At 44.3% G+C, this 25,828-nt stretch overlaps 3 protein-coding genes across 3 annotated transcripts; 1 reads left to right on the top strand and 2 right to left on the bottom strand.

Moving 5' to 3' along the window:
• Positions 1-556: 556 nt before the first annotated feature.
• Positions 557-3,073, bottom strand: LOC119651166 (probable serine hydrolase). Its single transcript, XM_038054584.1, has 3 exons — positions 2,873-3,073; positions 2,607-2,669; positions 557-1,983 (listed from the first exon to the last, which is right to left on the bottom strand). The coding sequence occupies exons 1-3, from the start codon at positions 2,916-2,918 to the stop codon at positions 1,139-1,141; spliced, it is 954 nt and encodes a 317-aa protein (XP_037910512.1). The 5' UTR covers positions 2,919-3,073; the 3' UTR covers positions 557-1,138.
• Positions 3,074-3,180: 107 nt separating this feature from the next.
• LOC119651167 (exosome complex component RRP40) lies at positions 3,181-3,924 on the bottom strand. Its single transcript, XM_038054586.1, has one exon. It carries the CDS (start codon positions 3,871-3,873, stop codon positions 3,184-3,186), a length of 690 nt encoding a protein of 229 aa, XP_037910514.1. The 5' UTR covers positions 3,874-3,924; the 3' UTR covers positions 3,181-3,183.
• Positions 3,925-8,895: 4,971 nt separating this feature from the next.
• LOC119653163 lies at positions 8,896-25,501 on the top strand. The gene is made up of 3 exons (XM_038057703.1): positions 8,896-9,109; positions 16,040-17,771; positions 25,064-25,501. The coding sequence occupies exons 1-3, from the start codon at positions 9,036-9,038 to the stop codon at positions 25,304-25,306; spliced, it is 2,049 nt and encodes a 682-aa protein (XP_037913631.1). The 5' UTR covers positions 8,896-9,035; the 3' UTR covers positions 25,307-25,501.
• Positions 25,502-25,828: the final 327 nt, after the last annotated feature.

The following is a 25,828-nucleotide window of genomic DNA, read 5'->3' as shown; positions in this document are numbered from 1 at the left end:
AGAATGAGGGTTCTCTTCTTCTCCTCTTTCTGGGTGAAGGAATGACCTTCCAGTTTGGTGATCTTGATTAGGTGAAGGAGTTTCTTATGGGTATTGGGGGAATTGAGCCGGATTTCGAAGCTGTCTCAAATTTGACTGTTTTGTCCATATTCTTGATAACAAAGCCCAGTGCCCTGGCAATCAAGCCGTACAGAAAAATCGGAGGGAGAAAGTTAGTTCTATTCTTATCTTTAACTACGGGCGGGTTGGCCGATTCGGCGCATTTTGAAGTTCCGGGACGTGCGTGCGTCGCTTCGGGGCGATACTCGTTGGCAGAAAGAAGATGGAAGCGGTTTTTGTTCGCTGGGAACTCGGTGTCCGAGATGTCCAGATCCGTTTTTTTTTCGCTTGAAGACCGACATACCTGAGGCAGAATGAATCATTCGCTTAGGCGGACACAAGCGAACCGATCAAGAGCCTACTCCACTTCTACCAGAGATTGGCAAACTGGATTAAATGTCTAAATGCGAAGCTTCCTGACCAACTTCTCTACTCTAATTAGAATAAAACGCGTATCGCAGTTGATAATAATTTATTTATGCTCCAAAGCCATTTAAAATCAAAACCAAACACATTTTACTCATCCATTAAACATCCAATGTCGTCATTTTGTTCGTACCTCAACTTTTTACTTTCAAAGAATTCCAATCTTACAGATATTATCGACCTATTTAGCGTGTATAATTTGTGCACATCACAAAGTTGTAATTTAATTTAATGTTTCCTAAAGCCTACAGAGCTAATTGATATTTTACACCATTCACGTTTTCCTTGGCTTGCGATACAATAAATATAAAAAATATATTTCTTATGATGTAGTTAAAAAAATAAATAATACCTTCATTATGTGTTCACTTGCTTTAAACCTAGTTTGGGGGAGGAATGGCAGAGGCAATCTGCTATGATCTATGCGTCTGACGTCCAATGTAGGACCATTGAAATTTGTAGATTGAAAGGATATTTATAATTTTTAGCAGCCACCAATTCCAGCAATAAACTTGTTCTTCCCGTTACGATCCGATCGACACATTAATCTGCAGCATTGCCCCCGTCTGTTCATAATTCAGCCTCAGAAAACGTTCCCACCGGGCCTCTCCCATTACTGGTCCAGGAACTCTCCTATGATCCCAGAGACACGTTCGGGGGTGACCAAATGTAAATGATGTGTTCCAGGTACTTCCTTGTAAACAACTAAGCTGGCGTTGCGCCTCATAGTTTCTATCACATTTCTGTATACGTCGGGCCTTTCCAATGTCATCCCCGGGTCCGCGCGGATATTTAGGACTTTGCATTTAATCTGCTCTGCATAGCACTGAACCTGTTCTTCTGTGAACATTGCTAATCCCGACACCTTTAACCGTAAATCACGAACAAAGTGAAAGCCCGGCTTCTCGTAATGCTTTGGAGTTGGAACCATGCCACGCTTCATAAGAATTTTAACACTGTGGCGGTCCACGGAGCCCTCGTATGCGTCCAAAACTAAATCAATCATCTCGTCGTAAGCGTAGCAGGGCATCATTGATGTCGGTAAGGTTTCATATTTCAGCAGACGGTCAATAGCCAGGCCGGTGTTCATTGCTTGTTTCCTATGATTCCGTATCGGCGGTCCATTTATATCAATGCTGATGAATTTATCGACGTCCAGTGGAAAACTTGCGGCGTACATAAAGCTCAACGCACCGCCCAGAGAGTGTCCCATCAGGGTGATATTGCCCCACTTGAAATGCTTGACAATGCGACGGATCAGCGTGATTCCGTCCCAGAAAAGGTAATATTGCATTCCAGGTGGGTAGTGGGAGGATTTCCCGTGTCCAGGCAAGTCAATGCAAAGATAGGAAAATTTGTCCGGCAACAGTGGAATGAGACGGTCAAAGGTCCCGCAATTGTCTTGCCACCCATGCAGGCAGAGGATAGGCTGTCGTTCTCGTGCGCCCCACCATTTACCTGGAATTTATAGGCTCATTAGTGATTATATTACAAGTTCGGCAGCTAATTAAAATATTCATGGGTTGACAATTTCACTTCCCGCCTCAACCGCTCTTGCTGTATTACCGGGTATTAAATAACCGCGGCAATGACACATTTCGCATGAGGAATGCATGAATTTTGTTTAAATGTTTCACTTAAGGCCACCTTTGACCTGGACGTTTCCAAATGCTGTCTGTGCTGTATGCTAATCAGCAATAAACCTTATGACGCACGACCATTCATTCCACACGTGTTGCATCATTCATTCTGCTCGTCTTCAATAATTGTGCGACAATTAATAAAGCAAAGCTTATCTAATCAATAAATGGCGGAGGAACCATCCAGCTTAGTTCACACGACTTTCGCGGATATGAATGAGGAATGGACTTGAAACCCAACTCGCGCATGATGAATCGACGCTTATATAGCAAAATATTAAAGCCGCAAGCATCATGACTAGGCAAAAATTAAACAATTGTTTATTTTGTCGCACATCAGGTGTCAAGTTTCATTATGCGTTTTGCAGCCCTTTCTCAGGAAAGTTATGAAACTTCACACCGTAGCGAGCTGTGCTCACACTTGCTTCAGCTGAAACGTACCAGCTACGATTCCCCAGGGCACAGGTATCTCTACTTCTTGCCAGCGATCATCATTGTCTCCATCTGCAAGTAGAAAATTGGTTTCGGTTAAATATGAAAGTTGAGCATGGTCAGCCGTTGGGGAATTCCATGGCATGATTTCAGATCAGCTGCTTGCCCAATAAGATGACTATTGGACAATGCCATTGAAGCCACACGAGATAATGCCTCACAATCTGGTGACCCAACGTAAATAAGATAGGAATGGAATCTCTCCAGAAACTCACTTTGAATGTTCTGCTGGGAGGAACCAATCCCATTTGCTTGAGCCATTTCGGGCTTCAGAGTAGAAGGGAAATCAAAGGTGGAAAATTAAATTGTTACGTGGGATGTAAAGGCACCGCACTGACTCGCTCCGAATCACAAAACACCCGTACAATCCACTACTTGTCAATAAACTGAAATTTCTCCGAGAAGCCCACGCTTGCATAATATTCGATGAACCGCTGCAAATGGACACCAGGCCGGCAATCAGTTTTGAAGTAGCTGATGACAGCTAGGCGCAGAGAACATTATGGAAATGAAACACTCTTTCTACTTATGTAAACAATATATTTCCAATGTTTTCGCACAATTTCCTAATATCATCATTCGAGACGAATTCTGTAGCTAGAATGGCATTCCCTACAGCAATCGTCTCTCGCATTGTCTTCGCCTTTATCCATATTCTTCCATTCATTCCGACGGCGACTTCGAACGGCATCTCTCTCTGCAAGGCTTGCAGCAAAGGACAGTTCTTATTCAGGATCTTTCTAACTAGGTTAATGCTACAGTTGAACACGAAACCGTCATTCAACACGCCCAGCTTCTCCTTTTTGCCATGTGAATTCACGCAGACCAACTCTGGCTCCAAATCTCGGCTCGCCACGACCAACCTGGCGTAGAGCAAATCCCCCAGCTGTATGTCAGGACGATTCTTCTTTGTGGCTCCTTCAAAGGCCAAGTACGACAGGCAAGCTTGCTCGTGTGCTCCAATATCGACGCGAAAGATATCGCCCGCCTTCTGGGTTACTACGCCGAGGACGCATTCACCGCGCACCGGGACGTACCGACGCTGGTAGCTGTCAATCCAAAACATATTTGGAGCCTTTTTACACAAAACTCCTGCCTTGCATGCCAAAACAGAGTCATTGGTACGACGGAGGCCAGGACCGAGGACGACTTTTTTGGTTTTTGCTACCTCTTCGATTTCAGAAACGGCTTCACCGGGCACTAAAACCGCGCTCATGCTGAACGTGTACGGGGAGAATTGTTTACTAATTTCAAACTGTCATTTGTAGGGCACATGGTATGGAATGACAGCAATTGGGCCAATTTCCGACTGATGAGTAAATGGAAATGAGATTTCGAGACATTAGAGATCGGGGGAATTCCCCTTTCCAATAGGAAGATTTCTCAAAACGCTTACTTCTTTAGTTTTTCTAATTTTATTTTAATTCTACGTAAGTCTAAATAAAATATATGGTCAATCATACTATACTAGTTTTTCGTTGTGTTGATTAGACGACACCCAACGTTCTCTTGTTGGTTTAGGTTTAGTTGTTCCTTGGGCACGTCAGTCACAGTTTTCCTGTGGCTGGCGGGTGGTGGCGACGTCAGCTTCTGCATTGCATCCCTAAGCAGAAGCAACCAACCCGGTTCGCTGGAGAGTCTCAGGTTCTCCCCGAAATTGCAGGTGATGGTACATTTCTTAGTCTTTTCGGCGAACCCCGATAATTGCCGAAGGTTCCGACGACCTACTGTCCAATCCTCCATTTCGGCAGGCGGATCTACAAAAGACTAAAGGAGCAGCCCATAGAGCGCCTGGCAGAAGTGAGACGGGTAAACTTAACCACTTACTGACAGAGCTAACGCTAGGTGGCCATGCGTCAAGCCAACTGCTGCGTGAAATGAAGCAAAGGTGCTATGCGTTCAGGAAGTAGGATCTAGTCCTACTTTCGTTTCACGCAGCAGGCGTTTTATAAGCTGCTCCTTTAGTCTTTTGTAAAACCAGTCCTCGAAGACAAGTTCAACTGTCTCCTTATCTAGCCCGATCAGCGCATGATCGAAGCAAATGACGTCCCTTGTGACGACAGCGAAAGTAATTTGGGCCTCTAGTTGGAGGAACCACGCTGCTGGGCTCCTTCGCCAAAACGGCGGCACACATACAACCACGGCAGTTATCGAGGGACTTGCCTCTATTCTAGTGAACATCGTGAACGGAAGCGAACAACTCAGGAGAGATAAAAAAACGCGCAAGCGGAACGAGTGCAGAAAAGAGCAGAAGAAAGGAGCGGCGTGACGTGTTTTACTTGAATAACACATAATAACAGGGAACAACCGGTACCCGGTCTAGGTCTACCTTAATAAGGAACTCCTGACATCCCGGTTTTGCGCCGAGGTCCACCAATTCGATATCCCTAAAAGCTACCTGGCATCCTGGCCTACGCTATCGTTCCATCTCAGGCAGGGTCTGCCTCGTCTTCTTTTTCTGCCATAGATATTGCCCTTATAGACTTTCCGGGCTGGGTCATCCTCGTCCATACGGATTAGGTGATCTGCCCACCGTAACCTATTGAGCCGGATTTTATAAACGACCAGACAGTCGTGGTGTTGCTCATAGATTTCGTCATTGTGTAGGCTACGGAATTGTCCATCCTCATGTAGGGGGCCAAAAATTCCTCGGAGGGTTCTTCTCTCGAACGCGCCCAAGAGTTCGCAATTCGTCTTGCTAAGGACCCAAGTCTCCGAGGAATACATGAGGACTAGCAAGATCATTGTCTTGTACAGTAAGAGTAAGACCCTATGATGAGACGTTTCGAGCGGAACAGTTTTCGTAAGCTGAAATAAGCTCTGTCGGCTGCCAACAACAGCGCACCGATTTGATCGTCGTAGCTGTTATCGGTTGTGATTTTCGATCCTAGATAGGAGAAATTATCAACGGTTTCAAAGTTGTAGTCTCCTATCTTTATTCTTCCCGTTTCACCAGTGCGGTTTAATGTTGTTCGTTGGTTAGTTTTTGTGCTGACGTTGCCACCATACATTTTGTGTTGCCTTTATTGATGTGCAGCTCAGATCCTGCGCCGCCTGCTCGATCTGGATGAAGGCAGTTTGTACGTCTCGGGTGGTTCTTCCCATGATGTCGATATCGTCAACATAGGCCAGGATCGCTTTTTCCAGGGCCAGGTTAAAGAGGGCGCATGATAGGGTATCCCCTTGTCTTAGACCGTTGTTGATGTCGAATGGTCCTGAGAGTGATCCGGCTGCTTTATCTGGGTTCGCACATTGGTCAGGGTCAGCCTAGTCAATAGTCAATTTCGTCGGGATACCGAATTCTCTTATGGTCGTGTGTAGTTTTACCCTGGCTATGCTATCATAGGCTACCTTAAACTGATGGCCATATTCCAACAGTTTTTCCATCGCTTGCCGCACAGAGAAAATCTGTTGCTTATTTGCCTGGAGTGAAGCCACTTTGGTATAGGCCAATGATGTTCTGGGTGTATGGGGTTGTCCGACCTAGCCAGATAGCGGAGTACATCTTATAGATGGTACTCAGCAACGTGATGCCTCTATAATTGCTGCACTGCGTGATATCTTTCTTTTTATGTATGGGGCAGATAATGCCTCTTTGCCAGTCGTCACCTTAAGTATAAGTTGATGGACCGCTTGGTGTAATTGGTCGCCACCATATTTAACCAATTCGGCTGCGATTTCATTGGCTCCTGGCGGTTTATGATTTTTAAGCCAATGAATTGCACGGACTGTTTCTTCTATACTTGGTTTTGGCAGTATTTGTCCGTCATCTTCAGTTGGCGGAACCTCCAACTCGCCGGTGTTCTCGTTGTTCAGTAGTTCATCGAAGTACTCAACCCATCGCTCCAATATGCCAATTCTATTGGAAATCAGATTTCCTTCTTTGTCTCCATGAGATGAGCAGGTGTGTAAGGCTTCCTGCTGACTTTTTGGTAAAACTTGCGCGCCTGTTGCGGTTGCTTCCGAACCGCAAGCAAGCACACCGAAAGGCAAGACTTGCGACCAAGACGGCTCGTGGCACACCAAATGGCTGCCTTCCAATTTTAGTATATAGTTTCCCGAGCTCCGAGGAGAATAGATTCAAATTGTATTCACTGGTCTGTGATGATGACGGCGGGAACACTGAAGCGTGCAATCAAATCTCGACAGAAGGCCACAATACATGACTGTCCTGTTATGTCTTTCAGAGGTATTGCCTCAGCTCACCGCGTAAACCGATTAATAATCATGAGGCAATACTTGTAGCCGAGCATGCCTTGCAATGGTCCTATAGTGTCGAGGTGTATAGATTGGAAGCGCCTTGTCCACCTAGCGAATACATCTACTTCCTTCGTAGCATGTTTAGTGACTGCACTTTTGGCATGCGATGCACTATATGCCGCAAGAGTTCATGTTCTTGCTCATGGACGGCCAGAAATACTTGCGGGAGACTAGCCGACTCGTCCTCCGAATGCCAGGATGCGAAAGATCGTGCACCGAGAGAAACACTTCCTTACGAAAAGCGCCCGGAATATATGGCCTAGGTCAGAGATCTCGCAGTAGGGAGGAGAGGTGAGCAATGTGAGTCGAAGATAAGGAACTCCTTGAACTTGTATTTGGAGTCCGATTGGAGGCTCTAAAGTACTCCGCGAAAAATTGACTGCGGCTGGGATGTTGATCTCGGCGATCTGGGACCAATCGTTCGAGACTAAGTTATCTTTACCGGACATATGTTGAATGTCCAATGTGAATTGGCCTGGTGATGAGCGGCTTTGGACAGGAAATGATGGTAGAAGTTTATCATGCCCAAGAGCCTTCTAAGGTCTTTAACCGTCTTTGGCAGCAATCGCTTGCATCTTATCTGAGTCGGGTTCAATGCCGTCAGGGGTGACGGAATGGCCTAGAAATTTCACTTGCTACTGAAAAAATTTGTCAACGTTAAGAATTAGGCCATTTTGAAGGAGATGTTGACGCCAAATGGTTGGACTCGATGGAAGATGCAACCAGAACGTCATCGAAGTAGACGAAGCAGAAATACAAATTTCGTAATACAGAGTTGATGAATCTCTGGAAGCATTGCGCCACATTGCACAGGCCAAAACTGAGAAACTCGAAGAGTCCAAAATGTATGCAAATTGCTGTGTTTGAAATATATTCGGGAACTGCAGAGATTTGATGGTAAGTCTTGGCGAGATCCAAGGTCGAGGAAACACGACAGTTTGCCAAATAATGCGCAAAGTATTGGGTAAGCGGAATGTGATACCGGACACGAATTGTCTAAGCATTTAGGCCCACAAGGTTACCATTCGTCATGGGGCTTGGGGACCAAATGGAATGACGATAATCAACTGCTGTTGGAAGGTTTGCATATACCCTGCTTAAGTAGTAGAGAATGCACCTTCGAGAAGATTGGGAATGTAGTGCTAGACGTCATCCTTAACTAGCTGAGAGAGACTACATTCGGTAGTAATGTTGCGCTATTTTTGCAGGAGTGCGCGAATGCGTGAATCGGCAACATCTTGAAAAATAGTTTGTTGGGTCTGGAGACGGGAATTACCCGATAATTGCCACCACTAAGGGGGTCGTACACTGTAGGGCGACGTGTCGCTGCACTTCCGATAGACGTCGCCTTGCCCTCAGCGAACTCAGCTTTTTTGATTCGCGATACCAGTGGATGGGGTGGTGCATTTCGTAGCTTGATGCGCAAACCTACGGTGCTACCAGCACTTCGTTATTATGAGGGGAAGCAGCGTGTAATGGGTTGCCTCTGCCCCGGACGAAACCGTTAGTCTTTCTTTTTGTATACTTGAGTGCTATGCCCCAAACGAGGGGTTTTTGGATCAAAAAAACGTGGGAGTAAATCGCTCTTTGGTTCAAGTGAATGTCAACTTAGGATCCGTCATATCCCAAACGAAATTCATTATTTTGTTGAAACTAAATGCTCTGATTGGGGTAAGATTATATGCATTTTTGTCTCTTATTAATCAAGTTTTAAACGCTCAACTTCGTCTATACCATTCTCCTTAAACCATTTACTATCATTGCGAACTGGCAAAACTACCTGAAATCCCAACCTAAAAATTCCTGTTTCCAAATAGTTTTCGGCACCACATAAGTTATCTTTGCTCCCAACTCCATAAATATTCCGTTGAGTCTAAAGATGGCGCCGCGATCTGTGTAGAGGGAGGGTTTCATCTCTCGTCCGAGCTTCATCTCTATATGTTGCCACCCCTGTCACTTTTAAAAACAAGTTTTGAAGAGGCATAGTCAGTTAAATGTCGGCCGAGACAACTTTGTCAAAAATTAGGATTTCATTCGCTCGAGTTCTACAATTATTCTGCGAGTTTCTGCAAGGAATTCTGTAAAGATCAGATAAATATATTTGTGTGGTACTTAACAATGTCGGGGTTGGAACAATGGAATCGGAGGGACAGTGCTGTGTGTCGTCTAAAAGAGTTCCTGTTGCGAGAACGGTTTGTGTTTTTGTTGTTTGTTTTTGTAGATGTGCTAGTTTTTTTATTTATCTAAACATGCATGAACATGAAAGTTAGTGTGGACTCTAGTTGTGGAACCTGTCTTTCAACGGAGTAAGACTAGAAGCAGTTATGGTTAGATTTTCGCTATTATTAACGGTAACGGACATTATACGTTTTTTCCTCTTCCATTGAATAATGGAAACAAGCGGCTGTTTTTGCAAGAAGTTGTCGCATATTGAGGTTTTGTGTTTGTCTTATTGTTGGGCAGAGAAAAATGTCTTACTCTCCATATGGGGAAACTGCTAATTGTGTATGTAATTTATACCTGATATTACATTCATTTTTAATGGCCAAAACCGCAAGTTTCTTGAGTGGTATCTAAATCCTCAATCAGCATATGCGCCTGTGATTCCCACTTATGACAAGGATTTCCATTCTTTGCCTCAAGTTATTTAATACTCATCCCCTATAATTTTGTACCAGTCAGTCCTTGGACTAATGATGCAAGCTCTTTTCTGGGAATCTAAAGTGGATTCTACTCTATTCTGCAGCAACACTCGATAAAAACTTCCGGCTGGCATTTAGTTGCACATTAATATTTTTCCAGATTTTAAACAAAAAGCTATCCCTTTAATGGAGCATTCTGAGTTTCATATTTTCTCGACGATAAAACGCCTGCTAATTGGCAAATTTATAAGAATGCCAACCGGGAAGCAAAGAAAGCGGTCGCTGTCACCCGAGCGAACCATTACGAAAATCTTTACGATAAACTGGACACTCGGGATGGCGAGAGAGATCTGTGTCGACTTGCTAAAAGCCGTAATGAACGCACACAGGATATCGGACACTTCTGTTGCGTTAATTACAAGAACGGTACTTTGCTTACCAACCGTCGTGCCGCAACGGATACATGGCGAGAACACTTCGAACAGATTTAAACTGAAGGATTTGCTCATCCTCTACTTCCACAATTATTGCCGACATTTGGAGCAATTCCACCGGTCAGCGCAATTGAAGTCGAGGAGGCAATAAAACGAATGAAATCGGGGAAAGCCACAGGACGTATGAGCTCTGGAAAGCGAACGGGACAAAGGCTGAAGAAAAAGAAGAAGAGGGAGGTGAAATGCATTTGAGCACAAAGTGTAGGACTCTTGCTTCAGGTAGACTACTGGCTAAAACATCCCCCTGGGGTGTGCAGGACTCTGACCCGAAATTGTTCGTCACATTATCACAAGCCAGGCCTATTCAGCATCGGAGAAAAAGCCCGTGGATTCAGGCAGCCTCAACTACGTTGGCATCTCTCCTATCCATCTCCCTCTTCTTCGTCTTAAGAGTATCTTGGGTGCAACATACCACTCGGCTCCAAGTGTCTTCGCTCTGCACCATGGTGTCTGGGGACCCAAGATACGCTTCCATCTGTGGCGCTCCTTCCTTCTGCAGAAGAAAAATGTGTGCCAGGCATCATCCATCATGTCCGATTGTGTGTAGGTGAAATTGAAAATACTCGTGCCCACTGTGCAGTCGGGTTATGTAATAGTCAACCTCACCGTGCTTTCGATTGAACCAAGCCGCACGTCTTTTATGAGATAAGCAGTCCATCTACCTCTCGATTCTATTTTCCAAGATTGCTGCCATGCGCAGAGAGTACGAGCTCTCTCTTAACAAGCGACAGTTTCATTATTTTCCTCGCTTTTTCCTGAGGTATATAAGCCTCCGTTCGGCAGCATGGAGAGTGATCGGAATAACTCCCGCTATCACTATTACAACTGGATCCCGCACGGTAAAATAGGCAAGCGCAACCCGCAAAACCTCTTGTTTACGGTACATTTCCTTTCTGAGGGAGGCAGCCCATAATTTGGAACCGTAACGAAGGACGGAGGAATCGCGCTCAAGTGACTCCTGTTGGATAAAGGACCTCCGACGTTGGACATTAGTCGGCAAAGCCGCAGACTGCGGTGTTGCGAATCTGCTCGAAGAAGCTCATCGTGTCGTATCTTGATACCGAGGTGTTTCACCGCCGGGTTCGACAAAACCATGGTGTTCTCAATTTGAATAGGGAAGGCTGTAGGAACCCCCTTCTTGATCAGCACAATGACTTCAGTTTTCTCTAGAGCTATGCAGGATCCATGTTCAGCCATCCATCTGCTTATTCGTCGCACCACCATTCCCAGTGCCGTAACACTGTCCTGTATCCGATCGGATACGATTCATCAGGCATCTCGAAACGTAAAAGGCTATCGTATAAGGTGTTTTGGAACACCAGACAAAGGATAGATCCTTTAGCCTGGAGTATGGAAATGATTTTGCAGTGTCACAAGCATGTCACACCACCTCGCAGAATTAAAGTCGTTTCTTACGCCTAGGGTCATAAGGCGACTGTGTACCTCAGCCAGTTTTACCGCTGGGCCCACCATCGCAATGGCAACAATTGTGGATCGTCCCGCTCTGGTGAGTAATCTCCCGCAGGACATATTGTGTCAGTCAGTCGTTACTTCATGAGCTTCTCAAGCAACTTCCCCGCTGTGTCCAACATACCGAGTGGACGATACATTGACATCGCCTATTGGTCGCCTTTGCCCTTGCTTATCAACACAAATCTTGCTACCTTCCCACGGGAGGGAAAAATGCCCGCGTTGAATGCGCTAATTTATATACAAGTTTCAACACTTCGCTGGGAATGCCAACCGCTCCTAGTGCTTTTTTGTCCTTCATGGACAGGACTGCCTCCTCTAGTTCCTTTGCAGTGAAGAGTGGGCATTCCTCATCGACAGCGTCAATTCGGATGAGTTGGACACGAAAAAGCCTGTACGATTTCATCCATTTTCATCGAAGTCTGAGGCAATTCCTTCGTAGGCTTGTGATTTCAGCCGCTCGCCAGCACACGGGTAATTTTCCGGAACGTAGTTTCCTTTTGGGAGACGATGTATTATTACAAGCTGCGGTAATAAGGCTCATTGTTGAATGAACTAGCGATTCAGTTGCAGTCCTTCTGTCTGCGCCTGGATCTTGTCGCTGATTTACCCTTCTTGAGAGAACTTTGACACTTTTCAACGTCGATTTTCCCGATGTTTCATCCGGTAGGTGTTTGCCGGACGACAGAACATTGGGAAGAGCCGTTTGTCATTTCGACGGAAATGTACTGATGATCATTGGCCGTGAAATTGGATTGCTGACACTAAGGACTCCGTAAAAACAGTTACGTCAGGGATAGTGCGCTCACAACCAGGGCCTCGGAATGTCCTGACCTGGCGGCCATCGCCAAAATCGGCGTGCCTTGAAAATCTGGTTGAAGCATGCCCAATTCGGCCACCGACTGCTGGCGGCTTATGATACGATCGGAAATTAATTTTTCTTCTTTATTTCGACAGAATGAACGTCGAGGTATATAAGGCGTCGGTTGCTCCCTGTATTTTTCGAGTTTGCAGACTTATTGGTTTTCTCAGGCTTCCTTTTTCTGTCTACGAAGTCGATTCTCCATTCGACGAAGTTTCCAGGGAGGATTGTCAGCGGTGGTATTTCTATTCGAGCTCGGGGCACCATGAAAACGAAATAGAGGTTCGGGTTTATCTTGGCCCTCTATGTGTTCTGACATTAATTAAAGCTGAGAGGCGGCGGCGTTCGATTAGCGCGTGGTCAAATTGGTTGGAAGTGGTTCCGCCTGAAGAGGTTCACGTATGTTTGTGGACCGTTTTCCGCGTAAAAGAGAAGCATCCAATAATCATTTCGTACAAAACTGCTGGTTGGATAATCCGCAATCAGTTGTTACTCGTAGTTTTGTGTACCATAAGCTATCGCCTGTATAGGGGCTCCATCCCTACTTGAATGTTAAAATCTCCAAGTATGATTTTGATATCATATCTGGGGCAAGCTTCATGGGTTCGTTCAATTGCTTCGTAGAAGATATCCTTCTCCGACTGCAGTCTCCTCTATAGGGGCGTGGACGTTAGTGAGGCTTATATTTCGAAAATTGCCTCGCAAACGTAGAGTTTTCCGCGCCTAAAAACGGGACAAATTGTACCAACTGGTCCTCCAGCTTGGGGATTAGGTACGTGGGCCTCTACAGACAGGACCACTTTCAACCACATGTTGATCGAACGCTGCCATCTCTCAGCCTTGATGAATGTCAGAACATATAGGGGGCCAATATAGACTCGGATCACTATCTCGTTGGCATGGTGCTCCGAGCTCGAATAACAACACCACCCAGAATCCCTTCTGACAATCAGGTGAGAGTTAACACTGAAGTCATCCACAACACAGCCCTCCGCAACACCTATAAGAGGGGAAAAAACAAATGATCTTCATAATCACCTGAAGATCGTTATCATACATACGGCCACAAACATATTTGGCCCCAGCCGCGAAAAGAGTCGGAACGGCTGGTTTGACGATGAATGGAAACTAGCAACGGAACGGAAGAATGCCGCATACCGAGTAATGTTGCATTCTCAAAGAATGCGGGCACGCGCAGAGACTTATCACGAACTCCGTCGAGCGGAGAAGCGACTTCACAGACGGAAAAAGGAAACCTGGGAGAAACAACAGGTCTGCGAACTCGAAAAGTGCAGGGAGCAACCGCACCAGGCGCTGAATTTTTACCAATAAGTCAGCAGGATGAAGCCTTACACACCTCGATGTTCATCGTGCCGAGACAAAGAGGAAAACTTGATTTCCGACAGAATGGGAATATTGGAGCAATGGGTTGAGTACTTTGATGAACTATTGAACAACCAGAACATCGGCGAGTTGGAGATCCCGCCAACTGAAGACGACCGACAAATATTGCCACCACCAAGTATAGGAGAAACAGTCCGTGCCATTCATCGGCTTAAAAATCATAAGTCGCCAGGAGCCGATGGAATTACAGCCGAATTGGTTAAATATGGAGGCGACAAATTACACCAATTGGTTCATCAACTTGTGCTCAAGGTGTAGGATCAACGACTGGCAAAGAGGCATTATCTGTCTCATATATAAAAAGGGAGATATCACACAGTGTAGCAGTGTATCACGCTCAGAACATCATTGGCCTATACCAAAGAGGCTTCACTCCAGGCAAATCAACAACAGATCAGATTTTCTCTCTGCGATAAGCGATGGAAAAACTGTTGTGCATCAGTTGCACCACCTTTTCAACGACTTTGAAGCCGCCTATGATAGCATAGCCAGGGTAAAACTGTACACGGCCATGAGAGAATTCGGTATCCCGACGAAATTAATAAGACTGACTAGGCTGACCCTAACCAATGTGCGAGACCAGATAAAAGCAGCAGGATCACTCTCAAGACCATTCGACATCAACAACGGTCTACGACAAGGGGATGTCCTATCATGCGTCCTCTTTAATCTGGCCCTCGAGAAAGTGATCCGTGATGCTGAGGTAAATGCAAGAGGTACGATCCTCTTTAAGTCCACCCAACTACTGGCCTATGCTGACGATATCGACATCATGGGAAGAACGACCCGAGAGGTACAAACTGCCTTCATCCAGATTGGGCAGGCGTCGCGAGATCTTGGGCTGCACATCAATGAAGGCAAGACAAAATATATGGTGGCAACGTCAGCACCGAAAACCAACCAACAACATCAAGCCGCACTGGTCAAACGGGAAGAACAAAGATAGAAGAATACAACTTTGAGGTCGAAAATCACAACCGATAACAGCTATGATGATGAAATCCGCGCACGGTTATTGGCAGCCAACAGAGCCTATTTCAGCTTACAAAAACTGTTCCGCTCGAAATGTTTCATCATAGCGTCAAAGCCCTTACTGCACAAGACAATGATCTTGCCAGTCCTCATGGACTTGGGTTCTTAGCAAGGAAAGTTGCGAAATCTTGGCCGCGTTCGAGAGAAGAATTCTCCGACGAATTTTTGGCCCCCTACATGAGGATGGACGATTCCGTAGCCTACATAATGACGAAATCTATAAGCGATACCATGACCGTCAGGTTGTGGATAAAATCCGGCTGAACAGGTTACGGTGGGCGGGTCACTTAATCCGTATGGATGAGGATGATCCCACCCGGAAAGTCTATAAGGGCAATGTCTACGGTAGAAAAAGAAGCTAGACAGCTTTTAGGGATATCGAATTTGTGGACCTCGGCGCAAAACCGGGATGTCTGGAGTTCCTTATTAAGGCAGGCCTAGACCGGATACCGGTGGTTGCGCCATTGATGATGATGAAACGCAGTGGGCATAGCCTTTCGCTTATGTTTTCCATCAGAAAATGCGCGAATCGTTAGTCCGTTTTCGTTGCCGGGTTCGTCTTTGTGTTGTCAATCCAGTCAGAGTCTCCTTCCTTGTTTCCGTAACTTTATTTTTCCGTGTAGGGTTTCCAGCCCTACCCAACACACAATTTGGAGGATAAGTTGCTACAATTTGTCGCGTTTTTGGCCCGGAAGACTCATCCTACATCCTTCTCCGTCTGTAGTTTTCATTAGGAAAGAACTGTCCGGAATTACCAGGTAGAGGTGGAGGTAGGGTTTGGTAGTAAAGCTGTTGGTGTTGGTTCAGCAGGCGTATCTCCAGGTTTTATGCTTCATCGTATGTACCAATCCACGTCTAGCCCTGCGAGCTATGTCACCCTGTGACTGCTAATAATACGTCAGATTTGGAATTTTTTAAGCCTCAATTTGAGGAATGTGATACGGAAAGTTCAAATTGCGAACATTATTGGTTTATTTTTAAGGTAACAGGGGTATTAAAGCAGCAGACATGACGTTGAGTATGAAAAAATACTGTTCACATGTTTTAGAGGTGGTTTTCTATCACCTTCCCGTTTTAATTAATATGAATAATAGCGTGTTCTTGTCGAATTGGGTTGCAAAAACATGCATGATATTTATGTCACTAGTTCGCATGGTAGTATTCTTGTTTTCAGATGAGCTGCTACAATACAATTTCTTAATTATTGGTATTTTTTAGCCCCCCGAACGCTAGAGAGAGTCTAAACTCGTCAGACGGTTCGGATGAAAGCTTCTCTTTGGATCTCGATGAAAGTTTTCAAAAAGTGCTAAGCGCCCATATGAAAAAAAGAAATAATATCGTGGAGGACAAAGAGAACTTGTACAAAACAGCATGTGAAAATACTCTCTACGCAACAATTAATCAAACAGTAGCGGAAGCTACAACCGATAGGTCCGAAACTGTGTACAGCTTCAATGATTCTACAATAATAGAAGATACTTCCAACGATTCCGACGATTGCTTTGAAGAATTGGAAAGGATGTGTGATAAGACATTTTCAGATCCCGATAATACAATCCACCAATATCTGGCCAAAAAGAAGCTTGAGAAGTGTAGCCTTAACAAAGAAAATGAAACTGTTAACATCTCACAACCTTTGAAGGAAGCTAACAGGCAATTGAATGCGAGCAAGGTCGATTCAGGAGAACAATTGAACGATATTGAAGAACCTTCGGGATTATGGGACATCACAATTGCTGGTGATATATCGGGCATTCAATTTACCCCCAGCAAGCCAACGAAGTTTCAACCAGTAATAACGGCAATCAGAGAAGAAAGTATATCTAAATTATCGAATCAATTTTCGAATTTGGGAGGTTCTATGCATGGGGCTGAAGAAAACTCATATAAGTCGCGTAGTGCTAGTGAATCTGGTACTGATGAATCTCAGAAAAGTACAATTGTTTTCGGTGGAAAAGAAGCGGAGAAAGATGTTGATACTACAATTTTGATTAATTTGAGTTGTCCTCAGCTAGATGACACTTTATATGATGAGAAAACAACGACGACAGATTGTTACATTACAGCTCATGATACTTTCCCGACTTCGGAAGTAAGTAGAAACAATTCAAAAAAAGTACATCACAACGTAGATTCGTTGATTACAAGAGATGGTGAAAAGTCATTTGCGAATCATGCAAAAGATCTTTTGAAAGATTTTAGTCGAACTCCAAAGCAAAAAACATCTCAACAAAAATTCAACGTCACGCACGATTTGATCGATTTAGACGCCTCTCTGCATGTCCCAATTAAAGAGGAAGAGAATATCACTGATTTATTTGCAACCAAAGCAGATGACACAATTATTTTACTTTCGGACGACGAAGATCACGAAGCACACAACACTGCATTCTCTTTAGACATGGAAGAGTCGCAGACAGACTTATCAGGAATGGAGTACAACGAAAAGCAGCTCACCTTCAACGACACCTTGGAAGAAGTGGATTACATACTTAAGCAGGGAATGAAATATATGGCAGAAAATCAGGAGCAGCTTAAACCTCTGAAGAAAGAAAGGTTTCCAAGTCCTGCGCCATTCTCACCACAAACACCGCAGACAGTCATCAAAAAGCCGAAACCATTCCTTTCACATGAAAAACCAAAGAATTTGGAAGAATTTAAACGGCCGCTTGGTACTAGCAGAATCCCACATTGTAAAGCAGCGACGGTTGGAAAGAAACCCGCTTTTTTCAAACATATTGTCAGCCCGGTTGGAGCATATATTAATAATACTCCGCAAGTACCATTCAAGGTAGATTTTAAGGCAACAACTAACGTGCTCCAACCGAAAGCAGCTCGCGGTTTAGATTATGGTGCGAAGGACAGTAGTTGTAAGAAGAAAGAACAGCCATCGAAGGAATGTTTCTCCAGTTTACCTAAGAAGGCGTATATTTCGTCTGAGGTTAAACACGTAAGTTTATTTTCTTCATTATCATGTTTTAGTAGATTTTAATATTATGAATGTTATCAATGAGAACGAAACTTGCATGCAATAAGGACTAACGACCTATTTCTGGTAACATGGTTTATTTTACGAATTCAAGATATTTTTTTTAACTGTCCATTCTACAATTCTTTGTTAATTTTTTTATTTGTCCCATCACATCCTCTAATTTGTGCAGCTAGGCAGTGTTTTCTACTAAATCTTTGCATGTATCCTGAGGTTTTCAAGGTGGAGGAAGTTGTTTTCCTCTGTGTCAGGGTGTTTCTGAATCCCTTGCAGATAAAAGATACTTTTTTATATTTTCGCATGTGATATATTGTCGAAACACTCAATGTCCAGAAAAGTACACACAACTGTTTCTTTTGAATCTATGTATTTTGGTGTGGATGTATCAACTTTCCCTTTTACTCTTATTCACCTTTAGAACAGTTTCACTGTCTCGTCAAGTTTCGCGAGAACCTTTTTGGTGTTTATTTTTGACTGTGTCAGTATAGTTCTATCATTCGTAGCATTTCTAGACATGCTCCCGTGCGAGTTGGTTCGTTGTTGAATAGAGTTAGGGCTCAGAAGAGTCAAGTATTTATGAGAACATTTTGATTTCAAGATAACGTGGAAGCACCCAATCCATGAACAACATCAGAAATCTTGCAGATTACTCTGGTACTGACAGACTGCAATATGTAATGCCTGGTGGCTTTCATCACAACGAATTCATTGAACCCATAATAAAACCCATTTTGAAGTGTGCATACATCCCTTGGTGGCCGAGATTAAATTGATGGCGCAGATATAAAGACTCGGATGCCTAAGAGTTACCGGAACAGTAAGTCGTTCTACGCCGACCACGCCACTCAAAGCCATCCTAAATCTACCCTCCATTCAGTTAGAGGTGCAACGGAAAGCAGTTAACGCCGTATAAATGTTTGATACCGTTGGCGCGTGCAAATGTGGCTTATCTTGCGGTCGTGCCTTCATCTGGAAATTCCTCGGCAAACATCACGTGGCTCTGATGCCTGCCGATCATTTGGGTTCCAGATTCGTTTTTGAAATTATTTACTCCGTCGTAATCAAGAAAAGAGAAGAATGGTTCTGAGTGTTGGCCAACTAAATGAACGGCGTCTTGCGGTAATGGAAAGGAAGATGTTATGTTGGACTAGTGGCGTGACATGTTTTGATCACATACGAAATGAGGATATCGGCGATCGATATGGGGATGCATCGATCGTGAAAAAACTACGAGAGGCGTCTTCGATGGTATGGTCATTCGTAATTCGCGCTAACGGGAATTCACCTGCCAAGATTGGTCTCAACATCTAAGTCGATGGTATGCGAACAAAAGGCTGGCCGAAACAACGGTGACTTGATACGCTGCATGAGGATTAAAAAACCTCGGAAATCCAGATAAGACATTTGATTGAACCAAATGGCGAAACCGATCATGACGCGCTGACCCCGCCGTGGACGGGGAAAAGGCTGAAGAGAAAGAAGAAGAAAAATGGTCGATAAATGGCCACGAGTTTTCTTGGATTACAGACCTAATAATGTTCATCGACGGGTCAGTCATGGAAGACGAATCGAGCGCATGGGTGTTCTCAGGAAATCCGATTATGGAACTGATCCGCCCTCTGGGAAAAATGACGACTATATTCAAGGCGAAGATGTATGCCATTCATTGGCAGCAGATGAATATTTGTGACAAAAATGGTGGGGTCGCATCATTCGAATCTGACAATCGGGCAGTGTTTTCAGCACCAAAGAGACGTAACAAGCCAGTTGGAGTGGAGTTTTCACCAGTTGCTGTTGCAACTTAGCAGACTGAACGAAACATTCCTGTTGTGGGTGTCAGTGCACTCGAACATCGCCGGTAATTGGGTCGCTGATAGACTGGCTCGCCAAGGGTCTGAATCCACAATGGTGGGGCCAGAGTCACTTTTTGGTATCCGTCCTGACCCTGTCAAGTCTACTCTGACGGCCGAAATGGCAAAGATTCATACAGTCTAATGGAAAAATTTTAGCTCCTGCTGGTAGGCGAAATTCTTCTGAAAGAACCAGAGGCCGCTAGAGCGGTATTTTTATTGTCTACTAAGAAATGGGTCGTGAAAACTCTAGTAGGATTTTAATGGAACATTGTTTCTTAAACCACCACATGGAATAAATTGGATGGTGGCCTCGGCTACATGCAGTCAATATGAGGATGATCAGGGGCCGCTGCACTTCATATGCCGCCTTATCAGGTCTCACGAAGTCTAGGGTTCATACGCACTAACATTCAACCGCCTAGATAGTTGCTGGACGCGGTTAATCGCAAGACGTGGTTGGGTGCTGCGAGACGCGGTTGGAATTACTAGCGGTTGCCCAACCGTGTAAATAGAACACTTTGTTATTTTTTAATGCTTTTATTGCAGCCTCGACTTCCTCGAGTCTGTGTGTGTATAAGGGGGAGAGGCAAACCCTCAGAGCATGCAGGATCTCCACTAGTTGATGTGATGCTACCCGATGCAGCTGGGGAACATAAGCGCCTCCATAGGCGAGGCACTGACATAGAAAACGATGCGTGGATTCCGCTTCCTCATACAATGGACACGTATCATCTTGGAGAATCGCTATTCTGAACATAGGTCCCGCTGGTGAATTATGGTCAGTCAGAATGCCCACAATACATCCGCAAGTTGTGATTAATTGATTTTGATTGGAGAAGTTTGGTGTGCCCAGCAGCGTTAAGCCTCTGTTATTATCGGAAACTTATTCCCAGCTTTTGATGCCCTATGCTATTCACACTCTAATTGTTGGTCAGGTATCCAGAGCAGTTCCTCCGTATTGAATCTAGAAATAGAGTTCAATCGGTTTCTACATTGCTGAATGACTTTTGAGTTGACCAAAAAATTGCTTACCGCCCTCAGCGCAGTTTGACTATCTGCCCTTTAATCGTTGGTCAATCACCCAGGTTCCAGTCCTTCAGTTTGTGTTTGCGATGTCTTACTTTTTGAGTCGGTGGAGGATACAAAGAATCGTAGGGTAAGTAAGGAGAGGTAACAATGATGTTTCTCCCCTTGCCGTTAATCTGGTATTGTAAGATGCCCGCAACAAACATGGGAACACCATGGTGCGGTTTAACAATTTTAACATCAGGACACAGGCTCTCGGTTTTGAGGATTTCTAATCGAAGAAGAGCCCCCTTTACTGCCATCCTCCCCTCCCTGTCATCAGAAAACTAGCCTGGAACCGTTTGACACATTACATCGGGCTAGCTTTCCCGCCTTTGGGAGCCTTCAAGTCAGGGAATTCCTTCACCAACGGAAAGGGAGGGGAGGAAGGAATTGTCAGTTCAGGGAACCGCTTGCTATGCGATCCCTCCGCCGGTCGAGTTTAATCTTCTTCACAATAAGAAGAGCCCAAACATAATGCGCAATACGATTCCAGCTGCCAGCACTCTTCAGCATCTCTGAGAATGTCGTCTGGAGAGAGCTCCCCTGTATCTACATAAAGTTGCTGACGAAAGCCGTCCCACCTTTCGCTAGAGAAAAAGGTGTGTTCAGCGTCGTCTGCCACTCCATTTTGCAGAATACACGATCAGGAGATCGCGCTTTCCCGATCCTGTGCAGGTAAGACTGAAAACCTCCATGTCCATTTGTCGATGAGCCGCGCAGTCCACTTGCCCTTTGGCTCATTTTGCCAAGAAAGTTGCCACTCGGTAATGGTGCGTTGACGTTCTTCATGGGCAACCACCTCTCTTAAGTTCTTGCCCTTACGGCGGTAGATAGCTTTACGCTCTTTGGCAAGGGGGTCACTCCCACGATCACCATCACAGCCGATTCCAAGACGGTGCGATAAGCAGACGCCACTCGCAAAGCTCCCCGCCTCTGAATTTGAGCAAGGTGTTTACGATGCACCTCCTTGTCAAGGGTAGCAGCCCATCCCTCCGCACCATAGAGCAGAACCGACTGCGTTGCTCCCGTAAGGAGACGTTCCCTAGTTGATATAGAGCCCCCGACATGCGCCATTAGCCAACTCAAGGCCGCGATTCCAGCTGCAGTCCTGCCCGCTGTTGCTTTGATTTGCTCGAAGAAGCTCATCTTCCAGTCAAGCATTTAACCAAGGTAGGCCGATTGATATGGGACCCAGGATCGAGATTCTCCTTCTGGTCAAGATGACAACTTCGGTCTTTTTCCAGCGCAAGGCTGAAACCGTGAGCAGTCATCCATCCGTTTACCCGTCGCATCAATATGCCAAGTCTGCTTTGCGCCTGTTCAACAGTGCGTCCGGGAACAAGTGCCCCAATGTCGTCTGCATAACCGACCAGGTGCGATTCTTCGGGCATATCGAGTCTCAGCAGATTATCATAAGAAGCATTCCAGAGGTCCGGCCCTAGGATGGATCCCTGTGCTATTCCCGACGTGATTTCCATCCTCCTTTGGCCCCTTAGCGTCTCATAGAGCAGGGAGTGGTCTTTCAGATAATCCCTCGATATCCACAAGAGATAGCGTGAAATGATTTTTCTAGTGTGCTAGCATATCTGTCCATCTTACGAAATTGAGGGCATTTCTGACATGAAGCCTTATGAGGAGCACTATCCGCGGCTGTGTGGCTCGGCTCGATGAACCGCACCTACGACCTCCATAACATCATCCACTGTAGATTTCCCGTTCTGAACCCGAACTGCCTTGAGGATAAGTCCCCGGCAGCGCGCATTGCTTCAGCGAGTCTACTCCTGATGGGCTTCTCGGAACATTTTTCTGGCCGTGTCCAGTGTACACAGCGGTCGGTAAGCAGACGGGAGCTCCGGGTCTCCTTTACCCTTACTGATCATCGCGAGTCTGGCCACTTTCCAGCGACAAGGAAAAATGCCCTCCAAGCAAGCGTTGAACACTTCCAGCAGCAATTCTGGCCGTTGGCGGAACACCAGTTTGTAAACTTTCACCAGGATGCCATCAGGGCTTGGCGCCTTTTTATTTTTCATAGAGAGAACTGCTTCTTCGAGCACTCTCATTGTGAAAAAGGGGCAATCCTCGACACTTTCCGCGCTATTCCACCGAGTCGTGGATCTTGGCCAAATAACTCTGGATTTGAAGGAGGTAAGCGGATTAACACCAAAAAGCCAAGCTTATCAACATGACAGGTCATTGTATTCTTCCTATTTGCATTAACGGGCAGAATGTTGATGAATTAGTATATCTTGGTAAAATTTGGCTACGCTGTACAATATTTCAGAGTGGTGGACGAGGTGGTCGCCCTAGAAATACGGAGCGTTATACAGTAGAAGAGGAGTTTAGGCTTCTCGGGAAGATCTGGAAGCAGCTGAAGCAATTTTATGATACACGGGCGAAATAATAGTCCTTAAACTTAGAGATAACTGGGATAACAATGTTTTGCAGCAGAGATAACTTGTTCGGTTCATTAATGTTTGCCACTCTCAACATTATGCTGGCGACAAACTGTGCGTAATCAGAACGAATTAACTCACATATCAGACATAATTTGAAAAAAAATTAGTAGTGTCAAAAAGTGCTCGTGTCGAAATGGATGCCCTCGAAATGACCTTGTAGAGTTGAAAATCTTTTCTGTATCTAACAGGTCAGGGCATTTGTCAGAATCCGTGGTTCCTGCCGGGATCCCTTATTGAAGGACTGAAATTCGTATAGCCGTCTTTTATATTTCTTTCTCCATATCTTGCTCAACAAACAAATAGGGTGATATGGTCTCCTAGTTTATCTGGTTTGGGAAGCAATATCAATTTTTCCAGTGGGCGAATGGTCCACCATTTGTTCTCTGTTCCTTTTCGAGTGAGGGAGACTAAGTCATCGATAAGTCACCTGTGATTATCATTACCCCAGGGGTTCATATTGATCTCTTCCATTCTTTAAATCTTCGTTAACTGCCGGTATATGAATTACTGGCAGAAATTTCTTTGCATGAAGCTGCATCAGGCAGCTATCAACAGTCCACCTGCATTGGGTTGCCTGTTGAAGAGGATTTGCCTTGTGATCATATTGGCATTAAGTGGCCGATGCTCAGAAAATATGTCATTATCAGGGTTCTTGGAAAATATGTTCTCGTGTTAATCTGTTTGGAAAGCCCATAGTCTCGTTAATATATCGAAATGATACGTTGACATGGACTCTAGACCATTACTTGGAGGGTACATACATATGTATATGTTTCTCATTTCCGCGAGCATTCCTAATCCAAGTTTCTAAAGAGATTTGTATCGCAATGTGCAAGTAGTTCACACACTCATGTCCTTTGAATTGCAAGCGATGTGCCAATATCCTTATCGAAAACAGCATGGGTGCCGGCTACATGTTTATACTGATGGTTGTAATCTGCCCTGCTATGGGGCGCTAGCTGCCTATTTGCATTTAAAGTCCGTTTTCATGACTTCGCGAATATTATTTGGGGTGCCATCGTTGCACTACTATTTATCTCTATCTGCTAGTCTTTATTTTTCTTTTTTCAACAACTTTTCCTTTATGGAATGGATATTTTTTCTTCGATTAGGGACCTCTGACTGTTCCTTAACTTTTCTCCATCGTGATGATTAAGCAGCTGAAAACTAGGAAGGAGTAATTCATCACGATTCTGAATCTTTAACATCTGGTGAATTTTGATTTCTCATAAACTATAACATGCGAATACGGGTTTCTCGTCCAAACTGAAAACTATTTTTGCTATCAACCCGCTAATGGAAAGAACTCACAACCCTTGCAGCCTGTGCTGAAGTACTGCTTGAAATCATGAGAATGTAATGTCTTTCCGAGTGAATGGGAGAAGATGTTCATTCACTTCCGAAGAAAGGCCTCGTCTTTGCAGCAACAACTGAAGGAGTATTTACATGTTTCCTGCTAACGCGATACTTCGAAAGTTTATACGAAGAGCAGGCTAGTTTACGATTTGGATCTTCCTGTACCGAACCCATAAACTTCTTTTGAATCATTGTAAAACAGTATGCGGAATTTAGATTTCCAAGAGCTTTGAATAGAGAGTTTAGCATGAATAATACAATGAAGTCCTGATGGTTTTCAATTCGTTGAGAGTCTTACTCTCCAATAGGTGTTTGTTACCGTCTGGTGATTTAAGGAACGGTTTTTTTTTTGTATATTTGAAGCTAGATTTAAAACATAGTTCTTCTTATCTAGGTGGTATATATTATTTTTCTTCAGTGGCCTAGGCCATAGTTCTACCACAGACCAATGAATAAGCTCAGATATGAGTAATGCATATTGCGAATTATAGTGCTTTACCTTCCAATTTTAACGTTCCAGGTTGTTGATCAACGCAAACCAGTCACAATTCCTGGTGGAGAAAAGATACATAGATATCTACAGCCTATTAAAGTTCCAGCAGTTATACGGCATGAAGGCAAAATCAAATCAAATATTCCGTCGGCACATCAGCGGGCTCCTTCGATAAACATGGTAAACAATAGTTTAGCTGATTTGTCAACGGTTGCGGGTGATATATCACTACATGTTCTGAAAGATGCGAAGCGAAATTTAAAACATTGAGGGAAATTTTTATTTATTTTAATGTGAAAACTGCGGCATGTATAAAGCTGTTCTTGTGGTGATTTACAGTGTTTATATATATTAATCTATTGTATTGTATATGAAATGTGTTAAGATTTAAGGATCAACATTTGATTTATCTCGTATTTTTTACAGCTTAGATTGAATAAAGACATTTTAATGATTATAATTATATTAGGACGCGTTTACTAGTCTGAATTTCTTTTTAGCAGTGAACTATATATTTAGGAACATTAAATCAGGTCGTCATCATTCACAGATCGTCTCAAATTTAAAGTATCTTTGAGGGGTGTAAATAACTCATAGAGAATTTTTGTTAGGCCGATCGACTGATGGCAATCACTTTTATGACGAGTGTAAGTTGTTGAAATAGTATAGTTTTCAGTCATTTCTTCACTGGACCCGCCGAATTGAAATCTACTCTGTTTTATCAGTAGGTAAATTGAGTAATCTCATATTTTTAGAAAATGTTTTTTCCAGTAATCACAATTTCGCTTGAAG

Source organism: Hermetia illucens, chromosome 3, assembly GCF_905115235.1.
Source record: "Hermetia illucens chromosome 3, iHerIll2.2.curated.20191125, whole genome shotgun sequence".
Classification (NCBI taxonomy): Eukaryota; Metazoa; Arthropoda; class Insecta; order Diptera; family Stratiomyidae; genus Hermetia; species Hermetia illucens.
Note: the sequence above shows the minus strand (reverse complement) of the source record. Positions and strands in the feature narration are given on the sequence as shown.

What these genes read in the sequence shown, in the direction of transcription:
- LOC119651166 (XM_038054584.1), bottom strand. Translation starts at nt 2,918, where the DNA reads ATGGCTCAAGCAAATGGGATTGGTTCCTCCCAGCAGAACATTCAAA. An exon ending in CTCCCAGCAGAACATTCAAA is followed by an intron (nt 2,670 to 2,872) that starts GTGAGTTTCTGG and finishes TTCTACTTGCAG; the next exon opens with ATGGAGACAATGATGATCGC. An exon ending in GCCCTGGGGAATCGTAGCTG is followed by an intron (nt 1,984 to 2,606) that starts GTACGTTTCAGC and finishes TATAAATTCCAG; the next exon opens with GTAAATGGTGGGGCGCACGA.
- LOC119653163 (XM_038057703.1), top strand. Translation starts at nt 9,036, where the DNA reads ATGTCGGGGTTGGAACAATGGAATCGGAGGGACAGTGCTGTGTGTCGT. An exon ending in GAGTTCCTGTTGCGAGAACG is followed by an intron (nt 9,110 to 16,039) that starts GTTTGTGTTTTT and finishes GGTATTTTTTAG; the next exon opens with CCCCCCGAACGCTAGAGAGA. An exon ending in TTTCGTCTGAGGTTAAACAC is followed by an intron (nt 17,772 to 25,063) that starts GTAAGTTTATTT and finishes TTAACGTTCCAG; the next exon opens with GTTGTTGATCAACGCAAACC.
- LOC119651167 (XM_038054586.1), bottom strand. Translation starts at nt 3,873, where the DNA reads ATGAGCGCGGTTTTAGTGCCCGGTGAAGCCGTTTCTGAAATCGAAGAG.